This window comes from Anguilla rostrata, chromosome 12 (genome assembly GCF_018555375.3).
Source record: "Anguilla rostrata isolate EN2019 chromosome 12, ASM1855537v3, whole genome shotgun sequence".
In the NCBI taxonomy this organism is placed as follows: Eukaryota; Metazoa; Chordata; class Actinopteri; order Anguilliformes; family Anguillidae; genus Anguilla; species Anguilla rostrata.
Window position 1 is genome coordinate 26644182 of NC_057944.1, and position 20075 is coordinate 26664256.

At 37.1% G+C, this 20075-nt stretch overlaps 1 protein-coding gene across 10 annotated transcripts in view; it reads right to left on the reverse strand.

The window, feature by feature from the left end:
• Positions 1-290: 290 nt before the first annotated feature.
• The window catches only part of lsamp (limbic system associated membrane protein), an 878287-nt gene continuing 858502 nt past the window's right edge, over positions 291-20075 (reverse strand). For all 10 annotated transcript variants that reach the window (XM_064303053.1, XM_064303058.1, XM_064303059.1 and 7 more), the window contains one exon: positions 291-2833. In XM_064303053.1, coding sequence (XP_064159123.1) covers positions 2736-2833 — 98 coding nt within the window. In that variant the 3' untranslated portion in view covers positions 291-2735. The remainder of the gene's footprint in view (positions 2834-20075) is intronic.

Here is a 20075-nt window from a genome sequence, read left to right on the forward strand (position 1 = left end):
TTTTTCTCTAAAACGTTTAACATGGTGCCATGTGTTATGTGCTTAGGCATTTGGTCACCTTCACAAGAACACCAACTGTCATTTCATCAAATAGCAACTGCTGCATCCTTCAGCTATCAACTTCTAAATTAAAGCCAAGATTTCAACAATGATAGCATGGAAGGGTGTGTATATGCGTGCATGTGTGCTTGTCTCTCTCTCTCTGTATGTGAATTGCTTCACAGATCAGGAAAATTTTAGAGGGGTTACACAATTCTGCATGAACAAGTAGCAAAACACAACTCTTCATGTGAGAATTAACAATACGGATAATATCATTTTATTTTAGCATGTTACAGGGCGATAAACACAATTTTACCATTAAGATATTAGGATTTAAGCTGACTTCAAAAAGGTTAACTTATCAAAGCATTTCAGTCCACTTTCAAATACAGAACATTGAAATCAAACACCTTTATTTTGTTTCTTGAATTTGTTCTTAGGTACCTTTTCATACATACCATTTCAAAAGCTGACAGAGAACCTTACATCTAACCAAAGGAAACTGAAGAGGACATGAGCGTGAAAAGAAGAATACGTCTATCCGACACCATTCCTGTGTACATTGGCTGAAAGATTATGCCTTTTTTAAAAATGTTCCATCACATCGTTTATTTTGAGTAATATCAATATATGAACTCAATGCTCAAGTTTTGTGTGTTAGAACCCATCCTTTTCTTCTCAGAAAGAAATGTGAAATTTCCTGGTGATGCTAAAAGGAAGTGAGACAGGAGTTACTGATATTACTGACAATGGAAACTAAAACTCTCATAGCATGGTTCCGCACCACTTTATGCTTGGATTTGAATACAGCATGTACATGCATTTCAATAAAACATGTGCATTAATTACACATTCACTTTTATTTTAATTCTTTTTCAGAAACACTCATTTGACACACCTGTTTTTTAAGTGCTGTATATTTTTTTGTTTTGTAAATCATAAATGTCTGATTTGGACAGATGGTTTGACTGCACATTAGAAATGAACATGTTTACAGTTTGTATTGGCCTTCTATGTACGGGCACCTCCATTGCATTTTTTTAAACATCAGTCACCGAAATGCATACATTCTATCATAAATCTAATATTTTAATTGGGGAAAATCCCTCAAACTCCAGGGAAAAGCTGTTTGTAATCGGAGAGGTACAATAAGCGCACAAAACGTAGTAAACCCTTTTAAAAACATTATGCTCTAATGCTTATCACATGGTGCAAAATAATGCTACCATAGACCACTACAAGTTAATCGTCAACAAATTACTAACCTAGTTAGAAACATGGACATATATTAAATTTTTCTTTTTGTATATATGGACATTGGATTCAAGTATATACACTATAAAATGAAAGAATGGGGAAAAAAAGATCCTTAAAACATTCGAGACAGTGATTTCAAAAGCTTAGATTAAAATAAAATAAGAAATGAAAAACTTCTTCATTCATTGGCCTCATACATGTCTACCCAGGTTCCAGCTATACAACCTCACGGTAATTCATATACAAAATTAAATGCAACAAGTTTATGGTGTTAAAGTAAATATGGCAGGCAATTTCTGAAGCTAAGTACAGCTTGCCATAGAGAAACTGCTCAGCATATGCTTACTATTATGTTTAATCTTACAGGATACATAATGGATGTTAGGCAATTATGATTACTGTTGGTTTTATAAGTAAATCAACAGACATTTTCCTTAAAGAAAAATACAAAAATTTATTATGTACAGTATTTTTGCTTTGTAAGAAGTAATCCCTCCTTAAATGATGCAACGAGCTACTGTATGCACTTAAAGGCAGTTCCTGAATCAGCCTCAGAAACACTTCCACTTCCTGTTCTGCTGTACTGTACAATATTAGCCTTTTTCAAAAACATTTTGCTTCCTGTAACGAGGCCATTCAGAATTGAGGGACAAGCAGTGTGAGATATATTTGACAATATTTACATCTTTTTATTTTTTCATTGAGATGTTAACATCAATTCAACGAGCAAGTTTTCCCCTTGTCTATTTTTTTTAAACTACACACACCACGGAGAGTTTACTCATTTTCAGGCCTCTCTTACCTTACAGCATGTTTATAGTATGTTTGTGTTTACTATTTTTTAAATGTCATTTTACTACTTACATTTGGCAGCCATGGTTTTGTATCATAATGCACTAGTTACAATAACCTTTTCATTGAAATATTAAAGAATAAGCTTGGAATTTTAAAATAAGCTTGGAAGCCTTGTAAAACTATATGACGAAATGATAAAAAAAAGCTACTTCAAAAATGACTTCAGTTATTCTCTCCGTTATCCATGACCGCTGTAGTTGACTTGAAATCCCTGCCATATTTGAGTTTACTTGGATGTTTATACATCAGCTTTTCTTGATGGCATGCCTTGCAACTTTTCCCCAAATTCAACCCTAAACCAAAAAAGAAAAGCAAAACAAAAATACTGACGGCAGTTAGCAAGACTTCGGCAAAGTAAAAATATTGCAAAAACTGAAACTTATAAATGACACTGTTTGTTCCTTATGTAACCTTTCTTCCATTTTTGAATGTATTTAACTAGACATTTTAATCACTCTTTTGTGTTTAATTTTTAAATACTGCTTTTTCCTAGCGCCGCAGCACTTGGGGGGTCGTTGTTACACTGTACAAACAGTCTCACTGTAATTTAGTGGTGGTTCGGATGGGGCTTTGCCGTGTTATTAACACTTGAAGAAAAGGCAGATGATGGAGGCCAGTAGAAGCCAGAGTGACTGGGTCAGGGAAGCGGAGCCGTTAATGTCCCTCCCCGTGCCAGGTCCTAGGGAAGAGGGAAAAGAACAGTTATATTCCTCCATCTGCCACGATCACCTTCCAAACCCTTCTCTTCACAAACTGTGAAACATTTCTTATTTTTCGTCCATTTGCAGTCAATATGTTTTTCTGTTACACTAAATTTTATGTGAGTCAATTCACAATTTTCTGCTACTTCTCTAATGGGAATGAACACTTTGCCTAGAAATGAAATTAAATAAAAATTTTGACAACTTGATAAAAATGCAAGGCTTTACTTTTTTTGTCTGCAGTTTTGGGGCAAATCTAAACCAGCTGTTCTAAATGCCCAAAAATGAATATTCACCCCTTACTTTGTTGCTGATGTTAATTGTTGTAGTAATGTACTGTATACCAGATAAGGCTTGATTAATTTTCATAAGCTTACCATTTGAAGTTTTTATTTTTTTGTGCTCGGTAAAACTTCTTATTTGGCATTGTAATACAATTCCCAACTTCTCATAGACATCATAAACAAATACTTCGCAATGAGCTATGGGAGCCTGATTCAAGGGATTCCTGGAAATGACTACGCACTCTCTCTTTTAAGATAAAGTTTTCAAGATGGGAACATTGTATTGTATTGACATGCCAACTTGCTTTATTTATTGAGGACAAGTATCCACACATACCCGTCTGATTATGTATGTATGTCAGGAGTAATGTGTCTAATTTTTTGGATCACTGTCTTATAAAGTAGGGCATTATTAATTGTGCTCTGGGAGTTAGATAGAATACAATTCTTTGGTAACTTTTTCAACTTGCCCTACACTATGGCTGCAGTGATATCCCATCTGCTAAAGCCATTGCTGGCTTCATGACATGGGGCTTGCTCGAAACTATCATGTGATATGAACTACACACAAATAAATTCCATTGCATTTAGTGCTGCAAAGGAAATTTGCTTTGAAATTCTAAATTGAAGCCTGATTGTGTGTGATTTGTTCCTTTGGCTGAAAAGCATAGTCTTTCAGTCAATGGGCTTGGCTCACTGATTCTTGTAATGCAGTGCAAATGGCAAGTACCACAACTGGAAAACCACAGAATATCTATACACCACCCCCCCTCCTCCCCAACCCATTATGCAGTGTCCATCGCTCTAGAATGAATGCTAATGGCTTTGTTAATTTACAATTTACAAGGATTTGCTCACACTGGATCTACTATCGCATTTCAGTCCCATTTTAGCTGTCCATATTTGGAGAGAATTCTAAAATATTAAAGAAAAATGAAAGCATTCATTTGGCCTTAATTTTTTAAGGTTCAGAAGTCCTTAATCTTTCAATCACACATTTTATTTATAGAACTGAATTTTTAGCCTGCTTTTCACACGTTGTGAATGTCTTCAGACCTGGAAAAAAAAACTGTGCTGTAAATTGTGAAGTTGCGAAATGACTAATTAATTTCACAAAGAGCACAACCCATACATTTTCACCTAGAGCTATGGCCTGCTGACTAGCTTAGTCTGCATACCCTCTTTAATTTAAGGACCTAGGATATGCTTACTCTGTACTTTCGTGCACACCTTACGTTCATCTTCTGTGAAGGTCATAGAGGGGGTTTTAGAGCTGGTGGCTCCTCAGGGTCAAAATGGACAAAGCATCAAGCGGGAGGAGAACAACAAGCATACAAAGCACACCTATGGCCCAGCGAGAGACGGCAGTGTCCATTCATTCAGATTTGGACATCGACATGAAGGCCGGAGAGACCGATGCAGGCTAAAGCGGGGGCCGCTTGGCTTCCATTCCTCAGCACAAGTGGGATCTGTTTCTTACGGTGGACCTCTTCCCAGAGTTTATACGGCCCCGTCTTTGGCAAAGCCAGCTGGCACTGTGCGTCTCCAACAGTTGTGTCTGAATGCTGTGAAAGGACACTCGGGCGTTCTCTCTGAAGAGTGCAGGGGAAAGGGCGGAAGGTACGGCCCTTTGGCTGGGGTACAGGTGGAAGCACCTGCCACAGCGTGGCTGTGCTCCACACAGCCACTGTGACATCTCTGTTCCCGTAGAGCCTCACTCATTAGCAGTCCGCTCACCCAAGCCTGTGTGGAGCCAGACAGGAACCCCCGTGGGAACAGTTAATCAAAGCACTCTAATCAATAATACATGGAACCAAATGGCCAGCCTCACCACTAACACTCGGAAAAGGAGGGGGGAGAAGCATCATTTATTCCCGAAAGGGGGAGCAATTTCACTGTGACACCAGACAGGATTGAAAAATGCTTGATTTATAGAAGATTTTCAGCCTGCTTATCCTGCATGTTGTGAATTGTTGCCTGACACGAATCGAGGCCGCTCTTTTGATTGTTAGTTGTGAATCATACCATAATTTTGCTTGCACCTCTGGACACTTGATATAAATATGCGTACATGCACATCACTAAAATTGTTGTTGTTGATGTATAATAATCTTTAACTTTCAGGAAACTAAACCACTGTTTTAAATTCAAGACATGTCCATGAATATACCATTATTTGAAACAATGCCTCATATATATGTGTGTGTATATACACACACATCGTTGGTATATTTCTTTCCACAGGCTTGTGCACATCAAGAAAAAGTAGTAACAAAACTAGAAACACATCCAAATTTATCCCTCCAAATTTTAATTTGAAATGACAATAAGAAAAACACAAATCTTCAGTTTAGAGGTGTTATTAAACGTAAGTGTTGAATGAATGTACAGATGTATTGACTTTGAAAAGTAAAATAAAGGTAGTAAGACAAAACCTTTTATTAAGACGTTTATTTTCAAAGTCAAAGTTCAGGACGCTTGATTGAATGTTGAACTACATGTGTAACATCTCTAAGGAAAAGCGTATCCGGTCAGAATATAGAAAGAGTTCCTTTCCTGCAGCAGTCCTTACTGCACATGCTCGCCTCAGGGAGTTCCTCCCCCATACTGCCGTCTTTATGTTGTACGTCACACTCCCTGCTAGCGGCACGTCTCGCTATGTGAAATAATCGATAATTATGGATGAAACAATGAGTGTGCAACGCAGCTGCACACTCAAATCAGCTCAACAGTGGCAAGTGTCCTTGCCTGCTATGACTGTCTAATGCAGAGATATTCTGATGGCTGGAAGGAGACCACCGTCCTGCTTCAGTCCCCATGGCTTTCTGCCCTGGATCCAGTGCTGGCTCAATGCCACATTCTGCCGTTTCCTAGATCAGCAACGATGCTAAATTCTGAGGGCTTCAGGTAACACGTGGCAGGAACTGTACGTATTTATCTAAAAGGGATACTGAGACTCGACCTGAAGGACAGTTTTGCACGGTCAGCCATTCGACTGCAGTGATGTGTGCTGTACATGTGTAATCCTTTAATGAGAGAACCAATGCCAAACTCACACAGACAAACACACGCCGAAACATAATTAAAAACTTTTAAAAGTTTACACTGACCAGAATTAATAGAATAGAATAGAATAATTATAGATTCTAGATTCTAAAATAGAAAGAATTTCTTTATTGTCATTGTACTGGTGTGTGCAACGAAATTCTGGCGCACTGCCTGAGCGGAGCTCAAATATACACGTATAAATAAATAAACGTACGTATCATATATTGGGCGTGGCCCGAACATGGGTGTGGCACCATTTGTGAGCACTTGGTCCATGGCCACGCCCTCATATGTCAGAAAAAACTTTTCCAGCAGCGTTTTTGATGAATTTAACATCCCTGGGCAAACTGTGCAGGTTTAGCACTCTGTCAGGATTTGTCCTGAGGAAGACGAGAAGGGATGATAATTGGGAAGGGATGAGACATCACACATACCTGCTTTCCCAGGCCATTTTGCATGTATCACCTCTTATTAACAACAGAGAATCAACAATGTTGAAGGGGACAGGTTTCAATAAAGGCATTAAACCCACAAAAGTGGTACACATCTGGACTATGTTGCATGTGAAAACAGATTCATCTGTAACTGAAAGGGGAAGGGCTTATTGTGCACTGTAAAACATTACCCAACAATATTTTAAAATGTCTACACTGTTAGCTGAATGAACATGAGGTGCTTCTCCATTTTTTCTAATCATTGCAATACGGCAATGCACAGTATATGAACCTATAATTTATTGATGATGACTGTGATTATATGTGAGAGGTAAGAAATATCAAAGAACATGAATAAATGGCTGCTGCTAGTAATTCTGGGAAATTCCAAAGGAAATTAGGCTACATGAGGTGATCCCGATGTGGACATTGACATTCTGAAAGCGGGGGATGGCACAGAGTTGAGCCACGCCTTGCTCTCTTTGTCCCTCCTGCCTCGGCCCCTCCCTGCAGAGGTTGTCACAGTTACCAGGAATCTGATTTGGTGTTGCACAGAGCAAAGTACATACTGCCATCTGCTGTTTGCCTATGGTCAATGCATAGCAAATCCAAGGCTTTCAGAGCCAGCAGCACTTACTAGTTTCTAAACATGACACCATTTTAGTACGCATGAAAATGTAGTCCTCCTATAAAACAGTAAATTATAGTTTTTTCCAACAGAATGTTTTAACACATAAAAGGAGAAAACGGTCTTTGTTAGGAGTAATGTCATGACATTACTCCTTACAAGTGTTGGCCAATACAGCTGCTGTTATACATGCAGATGACAATGGGTGTGTTTGCATTCCATGGAAATGTTTTCCAAATGTCGAATGAAAAGAAAGGCATATAGATTTAGTTCTATTCATTTGGGCATTGCACAGAGGTATGAGACAATATGAGATAATATTCACTCATCTTTCAAAGGGATGTATGCACTGTGGCCAAAACAAGCAGGTCATTTGTACACCCTGTGCTGTTCTTCATTTGCATAATAGCTGGACTGAGGCTTTGCACCACTGAGCAGACACAAGGAAGTGTTCGTAATTTGACTTGGCGTGATTACCTCTGCAGGCTTTGAGAAGGGTGCTCATGGGAATTGCACTGGTGTTCAGTTCCACATGGAGCAGTCAGCAGTCCCTCATCGAAGCCTATTTATAATGATCTATAACACGCTGAACACAATTCAAATGAGAAAAGCCAAATGTAAGAAGAAAACTTGAATTGCGGCTAGGTAACAGAACTGTTTTTTATGATGAATAATACCTTGCAGTTAAAGAATATGAAAATGATTGTTTATGGAAACATTTCTTATTGTCTTTACAGGAGTTTTTAATATCTAGTGATTCATCATGTGGTCCAAGATAAATAACCCACAGATTTAAGTTTAAAACAATAGCAACATTTTGAGACAGAGGTAAAGCTCCGTTTGCATGATGAAACATCTGTTATTATTTATGTCCAAATAATTGAATTATTCACAGATTCAAACTGATTTCTGGTTTAATACAAAGAAGCTTTGACCAGAAACAAATCAGTTCTTTATAATTCTTTTTTGAAAAACATTTGAAAAACTAGATCCCAAAAGAGGTCTTTGTGCTTAATAATTCAGAAGGCTATGATGATATGACGCAAACATTTCTCATTATTTTCCCAACGACACTCTCAGCAGGCCCCCGTTAAACGCGTCCGTTGCTGTTAATCAGCAGACGCGTTTGAAGTAAGAGGGTGAGCTGAGGACACTGTAAACCCGTGACCTCGCTCGTGCACTGCGTCACAAGCCGCGCATTTCACAGGGAATTCTCTGGCTCCGGTTCCCCCGGAAACCCCGGGAGCAGATGCTGGAAGTGAAGGAGAACATTTTTAACCCCCGCTGGGTCTCCGCCTTCCTCCCAGAAAAGCTGGGATTGTGCCGCGGGCTCCTCACTCATTCGGCTGAATTCCCCGCCCTACCAGCTTCCTTTTGTCCCCCTGCAAACAAGCGGCACACTGTGACATTCAGTGTGATGGCGGCTCCACTTCTGGTTTCAAATCTGAATGGCAAAAAGAGTTCAAAGCACGCTCGCCGAGTTTGGCTGAAAGGAAGCAATTGTCTCTGCAAATGAACCTTATTAAAATGAACATTTCCTCTTCTCGACTCACAAGGACTTAAATTTTTTAAATATATTTATTATATTTCATTATTGTTCCATGCTGTGGGTGGGAAGGCTAAAGCACAGAAGCAGAACTGAGTGACAACAAAAAACTGGTTACAGCTTTGCATCATTTTTATTTTGAACAACTTTATATACCCATTTTCTCTTGTCCCTAAATTCTGGACTGTCCAAATGCATTAGTGGGTCTGTGTCATTGTTGCAAAGCATGACTATAGGAGGCATTATTATGTGAACAGGTGACAAATCCATGCTAGCTCTACCCCTCTGTCCTCTAGTAATGTTATAGCTGGACATAGATGTCTGGTAACCCATCCCAAACTGGCACAGGTTTTGGTCTGGACCTCAAGGAACAACATTACAATAAGAACCGCATCACCACATCCGGAGGACCAGTAGGTACATAATTAAAGGTTGCATAATTTCTAAAAGCTCTATAATGTGCATAACCTATAGGACCAACACAAAGCAAGGACAGATATTTTGATAATGTGATTGACAGGATATAGTCTGAGGTGAGGCAGAGCTGTCTGCCTGTGATTGAGTTAATTGCTAATGCTACAGCACAAATGGGTCACATATTGTGTAAAACTGAGTAAGCTCAGCTGCTGAGAGAGGAAAACAAAGCGGCTGAGAAGTTTTAGCCGCTGAGTTTTGGCAGTGAAGCTGGAGAGAGTTTGGCCGATGCAAAATTAGGCCATTAGTCTTCTTAGAAAAGATTGTTATGGATTCTTATGGAAATATAAATATGTCATAACACCTCGACACCCACAGCACAAAATGCAGAAACATTGCTGCTCTGGTCTCCATTATGTATGCTCTTCACTGAATAAATATATTAAAGATTCTTCTCTACCGTATATAATTCATGTACAAAATAAACTCAGTTGTTGTGTGACAAGAGGAAATAAGGACAGCTTGAAAGAAGCCAAGCCTGGTTAACATTGTTTGCTGTGACAGTCCAAGTGCAACATAAAGGGTAACATGAGGACAAGACTGTAAAAAAAAACAAAAGTAAATAAATAAATAAAACAGAGCCTGCAATGGCGGCCACAGTGCAAGGATTCATAGATGAAGCAGTGGGGACATCTGGTGGCCAAAATATGAAACTTTACTTTCTTTTCTCTTCTTGGCTTCACGTTTTGCACACAGCAGACCTCTCTGTTTTCAGTTCAGAACAGAATCACATAAATAATAGACATTAATAATAAATGAAAACCTATTTATAATAATAACTGATCTGTGAGCAGTGTAACAATGATGGAGCCCTGGGTGCCTTTATTAATAACAGCGCCATAGCCACCATCACAGCAACAGCAACAATGCAAACTGCGCTAGCAACAACAAAACCAACAAGGTGAATATTCATGGACAAAGTGCCAGAGCACTCTGTTTCTTAGTTTTTCAGTGAGACTAACAACTTCTCACACTCAGTGTAGCTGTGTAAAATTATCCAAATTCCAAGCACGAGGGTGAAAGCACTGGCAAAAACATTTGTTTCCAATGAGGAACCGACCCATCTGTCTCCCAGCTTTGTCAATCTAAACGGATGAGATTCTGGCCTCAAAAATCACATGTACTCATGCTTGAAGTTTAGCTTTAGCAGATGTGATAGTAAGTAAACAAATATGCTTGGAACTTTCTTTTGTCCTCTACCATTTCCTGGTAAAGAGACTGATAATAAGGATGCAGGAGGAAAAATAAAATTGAACTGGCTTTTTGTTTACATTAGTGCTCACTGCAACCAAGAAATGAATACTATTCCATGAAATGTGTTGGAATATGCCCCAAAATCTGTTTGGATTTTACAATGTCCTGTAATGGTATTATGCTACAGAACTTGTATAGGTATGTACAAAATCAGATGTACAGATGTAAAGGGTGAATGTTTCTGATGGTTCTGTACAGGTTAATTATATTTACACATAAATAACTACTTCATTTCATGGTAGTGAAAGACTCATCAGAAATATCTCATTTGCAAATAAGAACTAGAGTACAAATAAGCAATATGCTTCTTATTATAAGGACGACTGACTTTCATTGTTGGAACAATAAATGTTTGTATTTTCCGGTACGGACACCGTTTCTTGTTTCAACAATGAGAAGGCAAAACTAACTATGGAAGTCTTAAAATCATGGACCTAAGTGAACCTTGGGATATTTAATGCCCCTTTATTCTGCAGACCTTTTCTCTCCCTCTAATTTAGGCTGCAATTTCTATACTAATCTTATGTTCGTTATCAGTCTGTGATTCTTTGATGAGAATACTGTAGACCTAAGCAGCATGAGCTTTGAAGAAGCAGTTCCTACATACGTGAACAGAGCCCGACAAAACAAACAAAGAATCAAGCTAAAACTCATGAAGGAAGATCCTCCCCGAACACGGCTTTTTTTAAAGAGAGACACTCCCCAAACACATCGAGAGCTCATAAAGAGAACTATGTTTAGCGGTTATATTTTTTTAATTCAAAAGAAAAGAATATAGGCTTTGAGAAAATGTTATAACATTTCGATATCCTATGTCAGAAAGATTTGTCTTGTTAGACAGAAATCAATTTTACAGATAAAGTTCTGACATATTTTTCTGAACTTTATCCCTGAAAATAAAATAAATTCTGGAATTGAGACACAAAAGGTCTTCATTACGATAATAATAATGATAATAACAATAACCACTCTCCAAGACACTGGAAAATAAGCTCTTGTACCAATAAAACTGTGACTTGGCTTCAGAATTCTTGTGGACATATGAAATGTGATTGTGTGCTGTCAGTCAATATTGTCATCACGCCCACCCCACTAAAACAGTTATAGTGCACGTGGAACAAAATGCACACAGAAAGACAAACACACGGAACTCACTTACTCTGACTACAGCCGAATGTCTCTTACCGTTGACAAGCCACTGATTTTAAACATTTCATTCACGCCAACAGAGAAGATTAAATTAATTCTCTTTTTTGTGAAAAAGGGTGGGTTTGAGCTTCGGTTTACTTGTATCTCAATTGGAGTTTTTTCCCCCCTTAAATCTGCAGTTTAAGATATTAGACTTGGTGCTGCCAAGTGAAGATATACTGATGCAATTCACTGCAAGAACCATATTTCTGTGGCTGAAGTACTGACATCTGCCCTTTATTCATGTGAGACTGTGCAAACTGGAAGCTCTTCACAGCGTATCCTCACGGTGCTTTCTTCAGTTTCCACAGACATGTCTATCGGTTCCAGCGCTTCTACAAGGGGCTAAGACATGCTGAACGAGTGGATTCAGCCATGACGGCCCGTGGCCGATGTGCACAGCACATCAGACGTCTGCACATAGGTCCGCTGGTTAGACATCGCCTTTGAGGCATGTCTCCACAGGCTTAGCATGTGATGCTGCAGCCCAAGGGCCATTTATCACAAGGGCCAGTGTACATTACATTACATTACAGGCATTTGGCAGATGCTCTTATCCAGAGCGACGTACAACAAAGTGTATAACCATAACCAGGAACAAGTGTGTCGAAAACCCTAGAGAGAAGTACCGTTCCAAGTGCAGGGAACAACCGCATAGTTCAACTTGGACCCTGTAGGTTAAACTGATTAACACTAACACAAACAAGAACCGCAACAACGCAGTCTATGCAAAAATACAAGCAGTAGTTAAGACACGAGTGCATTAACTAAGTCAACTACAAAACAGTTACCTAGTTACAGTACCTAAGCTTACAGTGTAGAATTTAACACAGTAAATACAAGTGTTTGAAAACATGAACAAGGAATGCACATGCCCTTACTGAAAAATGGCTATAATAATAATAATAATAATAATAATAATAATAATAATAATAATAATAATAATAATAATAATAAGAGATCTGCTATAATATGATAAAAGTCAACATTTACTGATTAAAAATAATACACAAATACAATTAAACTAATATACAGCACATATCAATATCGTGTTTCACTATCACATTATCCTATTATCAGTCCTTTAACTAGGTTTTATTCATGTTTGCATTTGGTAAATTGAGATTGAAGTGTTTTATAATGTAGGGGAACAATACCAATGAGTCATACAATGTCAGTCAGCGGCAAAACTCCTGGATGGTGTTTGTGACATTATTGTGCACATTTAATAGGCAGATACAAATCCAAGAGTCTAAGGTGAAGGTAAATATGATGCAACAAGTCTGTAATTCCTATACACTTGCTCAGTATGAGTATTAAAGCAGGTACTGTATCATAGAACTATGATTGGACAGACTGTTTCTTTCTGAGCTTTGAAAATATCATTACTATTGAAGAAATGAAACATATTTAGGGATAGCACTCTCTCTAAATTCACATGTTATACTAATGTTGCTTTAAATAGTAAATCAAGTTACACATAGACAGAAATATGAATGGATCTTTTAAAGGCTGCTTGGTCTTTAATTCATAATCTATCTAACAGAGATGAACATTTTGCCCCCATCACCCAATCTGTTCAAAATGGCAAATTCATTTAGAAAATCCCTACTCTGTCCTCAAACTGAAGAAAGATGGTGTCACAGAAATTGCCATATAGCAATACCTGTCTGAGAGCAAAATAACGACATTATAAGCATGCAGCTGCTGAGGGCTGCAGGCGCTTTCTGTACGAATGCGATTTTGAGGGTTTTTTCTCAGCCATGTGTGGAGGTAAAACGGGCTGCAATTTCACCTCCCGTCTTTGAGCCACAGAGAACTTTCTCTTCAAGTTCGATGAAGATTCCTCAGGCAATTTTAAAGTTTCAATGTTTAAATCTGAAAACAGACATTTGAACAATTACAATTCTTTTGTGATTTGTCAAAGATAATATTAACTTAAACATGGTAGGACTGTGTGCTGTTAGTGGCAAGCGCCCAAGTGCCTTGCTTTCTGTAAGTAATTAATCATTTCTTTTGCAGTAATTGTGGCATTTCCATTAACTGGAATTAATTTTAATCAGTTTAAGATAGCTTGACTGCATTGTAGTGAACAGTATCTCCTCAACATTCTACAGTAATAAACAGGCAAAACAGTCTATAAGTGTTTGCAGTACTGGCACAAATTATGGAAACACAAGTTCAGTAGTTTTTAAACTTTGACCAGTGCCCCTCCTTCTGTTGTTGTTTCTTAGAGCCATTTTTTCAGTAAAAACTGAATTTGAAACAGTTATCTTCTTGACCACAAGTGATAACGACATTATGTGACCACCGGTAATTTGAAATAAGGTTTTCTTTGCATTAATATTATCATTTTATGGAGAAAAATACTGGACAAAGAAATACATGTTCAAGCTGGTTATAAAATTTCCAAGAGTAGGTTATATTAGACTGTTCAATTATGTCGGTATGAACTAATACATATAAGGTGTAATGATTACTTATTTAACAAAGTGCACATTACTTTTTATTTTTGTTTTATCTTGATTACATTCTGTCCAATAAGAAAAAAATCACAAATGTGTCACCCATTTTTGTCATATTTTGGAGATGATGATGTTTTCCAGTGATGCACTTTTCATCACTAATTCCTTGAAACACATTCTGTCTATTTCTTGGTATTCATAAAATGTGGATGATTTCTCTCACAAAAAAATAATTAAAAAAAAAATCATATTTAGGATTACTTCATTTCTTTTTTCAAATTTTGAAAATATGACTATTTAATGTCCTGTCAGTTTCATGTTCATACATATTCTACACATCTTGTGTAAACATTTGTGATTACTATTTTTTTCAAAGTTAAAGTAGGACAATTGCCTGCTGTATTTTCATAGTTTTTGAGTGAAATACACTTTTCATCATTAATGTCTTCAAACACATTTTCTTTGGTTTCTTTATTTGTACTTGTGAGTATTTCTCACCAATCCTGTGAGAAAATTTCACATTTAATTCTTTTTTTGTCAATTTTTTGTAGGTAAGAATATGGTCTTGGATTGCCAAGTTTCGGTAAAATTTCACCACAGTTGTCAGCCAACACATTCATTTTAATTTATTATTTATTTCTCCACTTTATTAAAATGTAGAATATTTTTCACTCATCTGATAGGGTATTTGGGACTTTGAACTTTTTTATATTTTGGAGTCAAGACTATAGTCATGTATCTTCATGTTTTTTAATGGAAATGTTTTTTGATTCTTTTTTAATCTTGCACCCACACGCAGTCAGGCAGACGGGATGCAGACAAAAATCCAATGCCAAGGCCATAGCTGCAGAATAGCAGAACTTGGTATCATCTTCGGGTCACCAAGTCTCCAAATGTACAATTAGACAACACTTCCATGCCAACAGTCTGTTGAATGTTTTCCAGGGAAAAGTATATATTGAGAGCGATCATCAAATCTAAGTGCCTGGAGTTTGTTAAACACCACGGAGAGTTTGGATTGAAACTAGGTGCCACAGTCATAACAGACAAAAATAGAGTCCTTGGCCACACACACCAGCGATGGGGTTTGGTGCTGATGGAAGGATACATATGCAGAAAAGAATCTCATAACGTCTGTTTAATATGGCAGCTGGTCTATGATGGCCTGGGGCTGTTTTGCTACCACTGGTACTGAGGCCCTGCTTAAGGTCAGTTACCATGTTCACACGCACACCATTATTCAGATCTTATTCTGAAAACTCTGGTATTCTGGTTATGTCTGGCCCATGTCAACACCTTATTCTGAAAAGCAAAACCCAGTTCAGCTCTTCTTCCGAATAAGCAAAACCTGGATAATGTGGCTCAAACAAATGAAAACCATAATAAAGTTATAAAACAATGTGAGATACATGGATGGCAGAAAACATGGAAATAGTCATTTAAGACAGCAGGAGAACAAAGGAAATGTGATGAGTTCTGTAGAACCACAGAACAAATTTGACAGATAGAAGACCCTGACAGCAACGTATTCTAAGCAAGGTTGTCAACATTAAGGTGTTACAGTAACTCATATGTTTAAGCCAAAATAATAAAATGCTATTTATTTATTGAAAAAAGTTAAACACGTTAATCTTTAAAGAATAATCCTGCTTTAACATCTCAATGTACACGGCCATAATAGTACCCATAGCACTTACCAAAGGATTAAAATGGAATATTCATCTATCCATGTGTGCAGGAATAAGATCGGGTTATTCCTTTCCTGACGCATGCAAACGGAATTATTATTATGTAAATGTGATCAATGGCATCCTGAACTGTCTCTTAGTACCAGGACATCTTTGCCAGAAATCTGGTTATATCGGCCAGCTGGCTGAAACTCGGCTGCAAGTGGATCTTCAGCAAGTCAATGATCCCCAGTCAAACAACAAAATCCACAATGAAAATTTTCATTGACCAGAAAATCCTGATTTCAGGGGCCATAACAGCCTCAGGGATTTAATCGCCATTGAAAATCTGTATTTCTAATTGAGGGGGTTTGGGCAACCTCGTCTTTATGGACAGGTGTGACCCTGTCCCAGTAGTCTGAGCTCTGATAAATCCAAACGTAACATTCACAAATGTTCATTTAACAGTCCCCTGTAAATGCATTTCATTTGTCTGGGAATTTTTGTCTGAATTTACTGAATGCTTGTTCCATTGCTACAAGAACTGCTGTAATAAATCAATGCACTTGCTTCCTCTTTTCATATACCCAAAGCATACTTTATATCTTACACGAGTAGAAAATACCAAGTGGTCCTAGGGAGTTTTAACAAATGATGCATATACAGTACCGTAGTTGCCAACTTTCTACTGATACTATATTGTTATATAGGACAAGATGAAGAAACCCAGAGCCAAGTTGTATTGAATGAATTTAAAAACGGATAGTGTTGCTCTGGAATACTGCTTGTTTAGTTTGTGTGTCCTTGATTCCTGTGAACCTTTTATTTGCCAATGTAAAAAAACTTTGAGGAGAAAGATGATTTGAGGAGAATCCAGGACAGGGCTCAGCTTGACAACACTAGGCTAACCATGATTCATAAAAAACAGAAAAAAAAGAAAAGAAATTAAAATGTGCTTTGTGTGTCTCCAGGCAGAGACCTTCTTTCCTAGAATTGAATTTGATGAGTAAAAATGTAAAAATATATAGGGACATTTCACCTTTAAAATCTACAAAACAATTAAGCCCTTTAATTAGATAGAAGTCTGCATGAAAGACATACATTCACAACATTAATTAGCTATTATAATTGGAGTCTAAACTAACCCTTAATGTCAGCAGCATGAGATGCCTATGAGGTCTCCTGCTTTCTCGGTGAAGATAATGAGAGAAGATGAGGTCTGTGTAATTGGCCATGGAGCATTTGCAATTATTCACCAGAATGTCAACTTAAACTGCTTTTTTATTTTTTACAATGTGTTTGCATTTTAACATCTGTGAAGAGCAAACACATTGTAGATTGGATAATCCGCTTCTGTCTCAAAGGCCAGTTTTGAGATATTTTCTAGATCTCAGAATTTACCAGAACTGGATATGCAATGGGTCCCGCCCGTCAGGTTCCTGTTTAGTTTTTTTTGGACCATGCACGTTTTGCTTCAATGGACAGTCAAATTAGCCATTTAAATTCTCATTTAAATTCAGTAATCACTGAATAAAAGTATATACATATATATATATATATACCCGTACAGTACTAAAATAATGATGTTAGACACAGGTGAATTCATTCAGAAAGGGTGCACATATGAAGGTGGAGGATAATGTTACGAGGGATACTGTTGTACTTGTTCTGTTCAACAATACCCGTTGAAATATAGACGTTGGCCACTGATTCCTATCCCACTGAGACAAATGGTTTGCAAACATTTGAGTGTGAATCCTTCCACACTACAGTAAAAAAGACTGAAGTCAAAACATTAGGCAAACATAAGGTTGGCTCCTAAGAATGTGATTTATATCCAAATTAATCCAAATGTGTAATAACACAAAAATCATAGCCAGAGTTTATATTACAACAATGAAACAGTGTGTATTCCCAGCCTTTGACCTCACACCCAACTTGAGAAAGAATAGATGCCCTACATAATGCCTTTGATAACAAATGAACACTGTAATCACAATGAAGGATTTTAGCAGCTACATATCCATTACATTTTGTATGCTAGTACTGACAGCCATGTTGAAATTCTGCTACAGAAAATGTTTTTAACCCTTTAATTTTACTGCAAGGATATTGTGAATACAGCCTGGAGTTCTCCCTTTGGGGGTCCAAAAGGGTTAATAAATGTATCCATTGGCAGTTTAATGACTGTTGTCATGCAATTAAACTACTGCCTGGAAGACAATAATACAGATACACCCACTGAATTATATTTTTACATTTCAAAACAAAATACAATGATGTAAATCATATTTGGCCAAGTTACATTATGATAGATGATTTAACAGCACATGCAGCATAAAAAGCTCCAGAGTCGTGTGTGATTTTCCTGTTCTTTATAGCACTTGCTTTCCAACAGCAAGATCATATTTGACAGAAGTAAGATTAACACACAAGTTATCCCACAGAAGCTGGCAGGTGGGGATATGTGCTCATATTGTGCCTTCTTTCTTCCTGCCAAGTCAGAGCCATCTCATCTAACAGTGGAGTTTTCAATTTCTGACAGGCAGACTTCAGTTCCATGAGAGAAAATCTAAGTGGTATAGAACAGGATCAGCTTTTTTAAAAGTGGAGCTTGGAGAAGCGGTGGACATTTAAAAGAATTGCTCTCAACATTCTGTCTACACATTTCAAAACCAAGGAAAGGTACATTGAATAAAATGTCTCCACAGTGGATAGGTGTCAAAAAGATAAATGTGTAAAAGTGTATAAGTAGCAATTTCAGCAAAAAGGACATTTACATGTAAATCTGAAGAGAGTATTATTGTATATTGAATGAAAATGACTACTAATTAGTCCAGTAATATTGCAACTGCAGATATTACTGGACTAGTAATACTGCATACTTATGAAGTTATTATTGTGAAATAAACATGCTAAATTGTATCTACAGTAATTGAACCAAAACATTTTTGGCCCAAACCATTCATGCATACATTAAGCAAATAAAATGAAGATATATATTGTTTCCAGTTAACTTTATTCATGATATACATATGTGTTTACGCCATCTTTAACTATCAGATCATTTTGGTCATGTGCATAGAATTATAAAATATGTCTTTGTCCCAAACATTAAGGATCTCACTGTAGATCACCTGTACCAGTGTAAATACCCTCAATCTAAAGCTGAGAGCCTGTACTTTAAGCATATATTCAGTGTTTCATTTAAAATTCAACGTGCTGATCAAAAGATTGTAAAAAAGAGATGGTATCAAAATGACATTTTAAAAGAAATTGACTCAAGATGTAAAAAAGAAAAAAAAACCTTTTAAAGGCTTGTTTCAGTATAACAAGACAGAAAATATGCCTGCACATTAATAGAGCAAGAGGCCTGTTTCATAAAGTGGAATATATTGCAGATATACTATAGTTATTACTCCACCCGTTAGAATGGATGGTTTGGATGCGGCAGAAGCACTGAAATATGCGATGATAAAAAATGAGAAAAATGTACAAAAATGTCAGCAGGCTTTGCTATTATATAAAGAAACTAAGGGTTGCGACACCATTTATACACCATTATCAGGAATCTTTAAAATGTTCTCTTTTATCAAAACATCTAAAAAACAAACAAAATTACCGCAGGAATAACGAAATCCATAAGAACGGAGATTGCACTAATTTAGAAAGTCAGTTATTTTGGTGTGCATTTAGCATTATTATTAGGGGGAAATTGTTTTCCTGAGGAACTGGCAGCGGGGAGCTGAGAATAAGATTGTGCTTCACACTTCGAATTTAACGAAGGTTCTTACACATATCAGGTTTAAGGTACATGTGCAGATATTCAAATAAAAGCATCTGATTAAGAATATATATACATATATTTGGCTAAATTTGTGAGAACTCAGAGGCTATCCTCAATTGGATAGGCTGGGTCATATATGAGCAAGGCAAAAAAAAAAAAAAAAAAAACTCTCACCGTTTTCTAAGCTGTACACCAGAAAATGTAACATTAAAATAATGGGTAAAAGCTGCAGATAATCTTTTTTTCTTGAGTGCAGACATCAATGAGTTCTACATTATAGTGATTTTAGAGAAGCTGATGTGTGTGCTTCTGAACTTTAAATTACAGTACACGGAAGTGCAATTTTTTTATGAGGCTGCACTTCACTACATGATGCACTACATAATGTACTGTAGATTTACCCTGCAATATACATGGATTAAGGCGTTCATATTTCACATGTGAC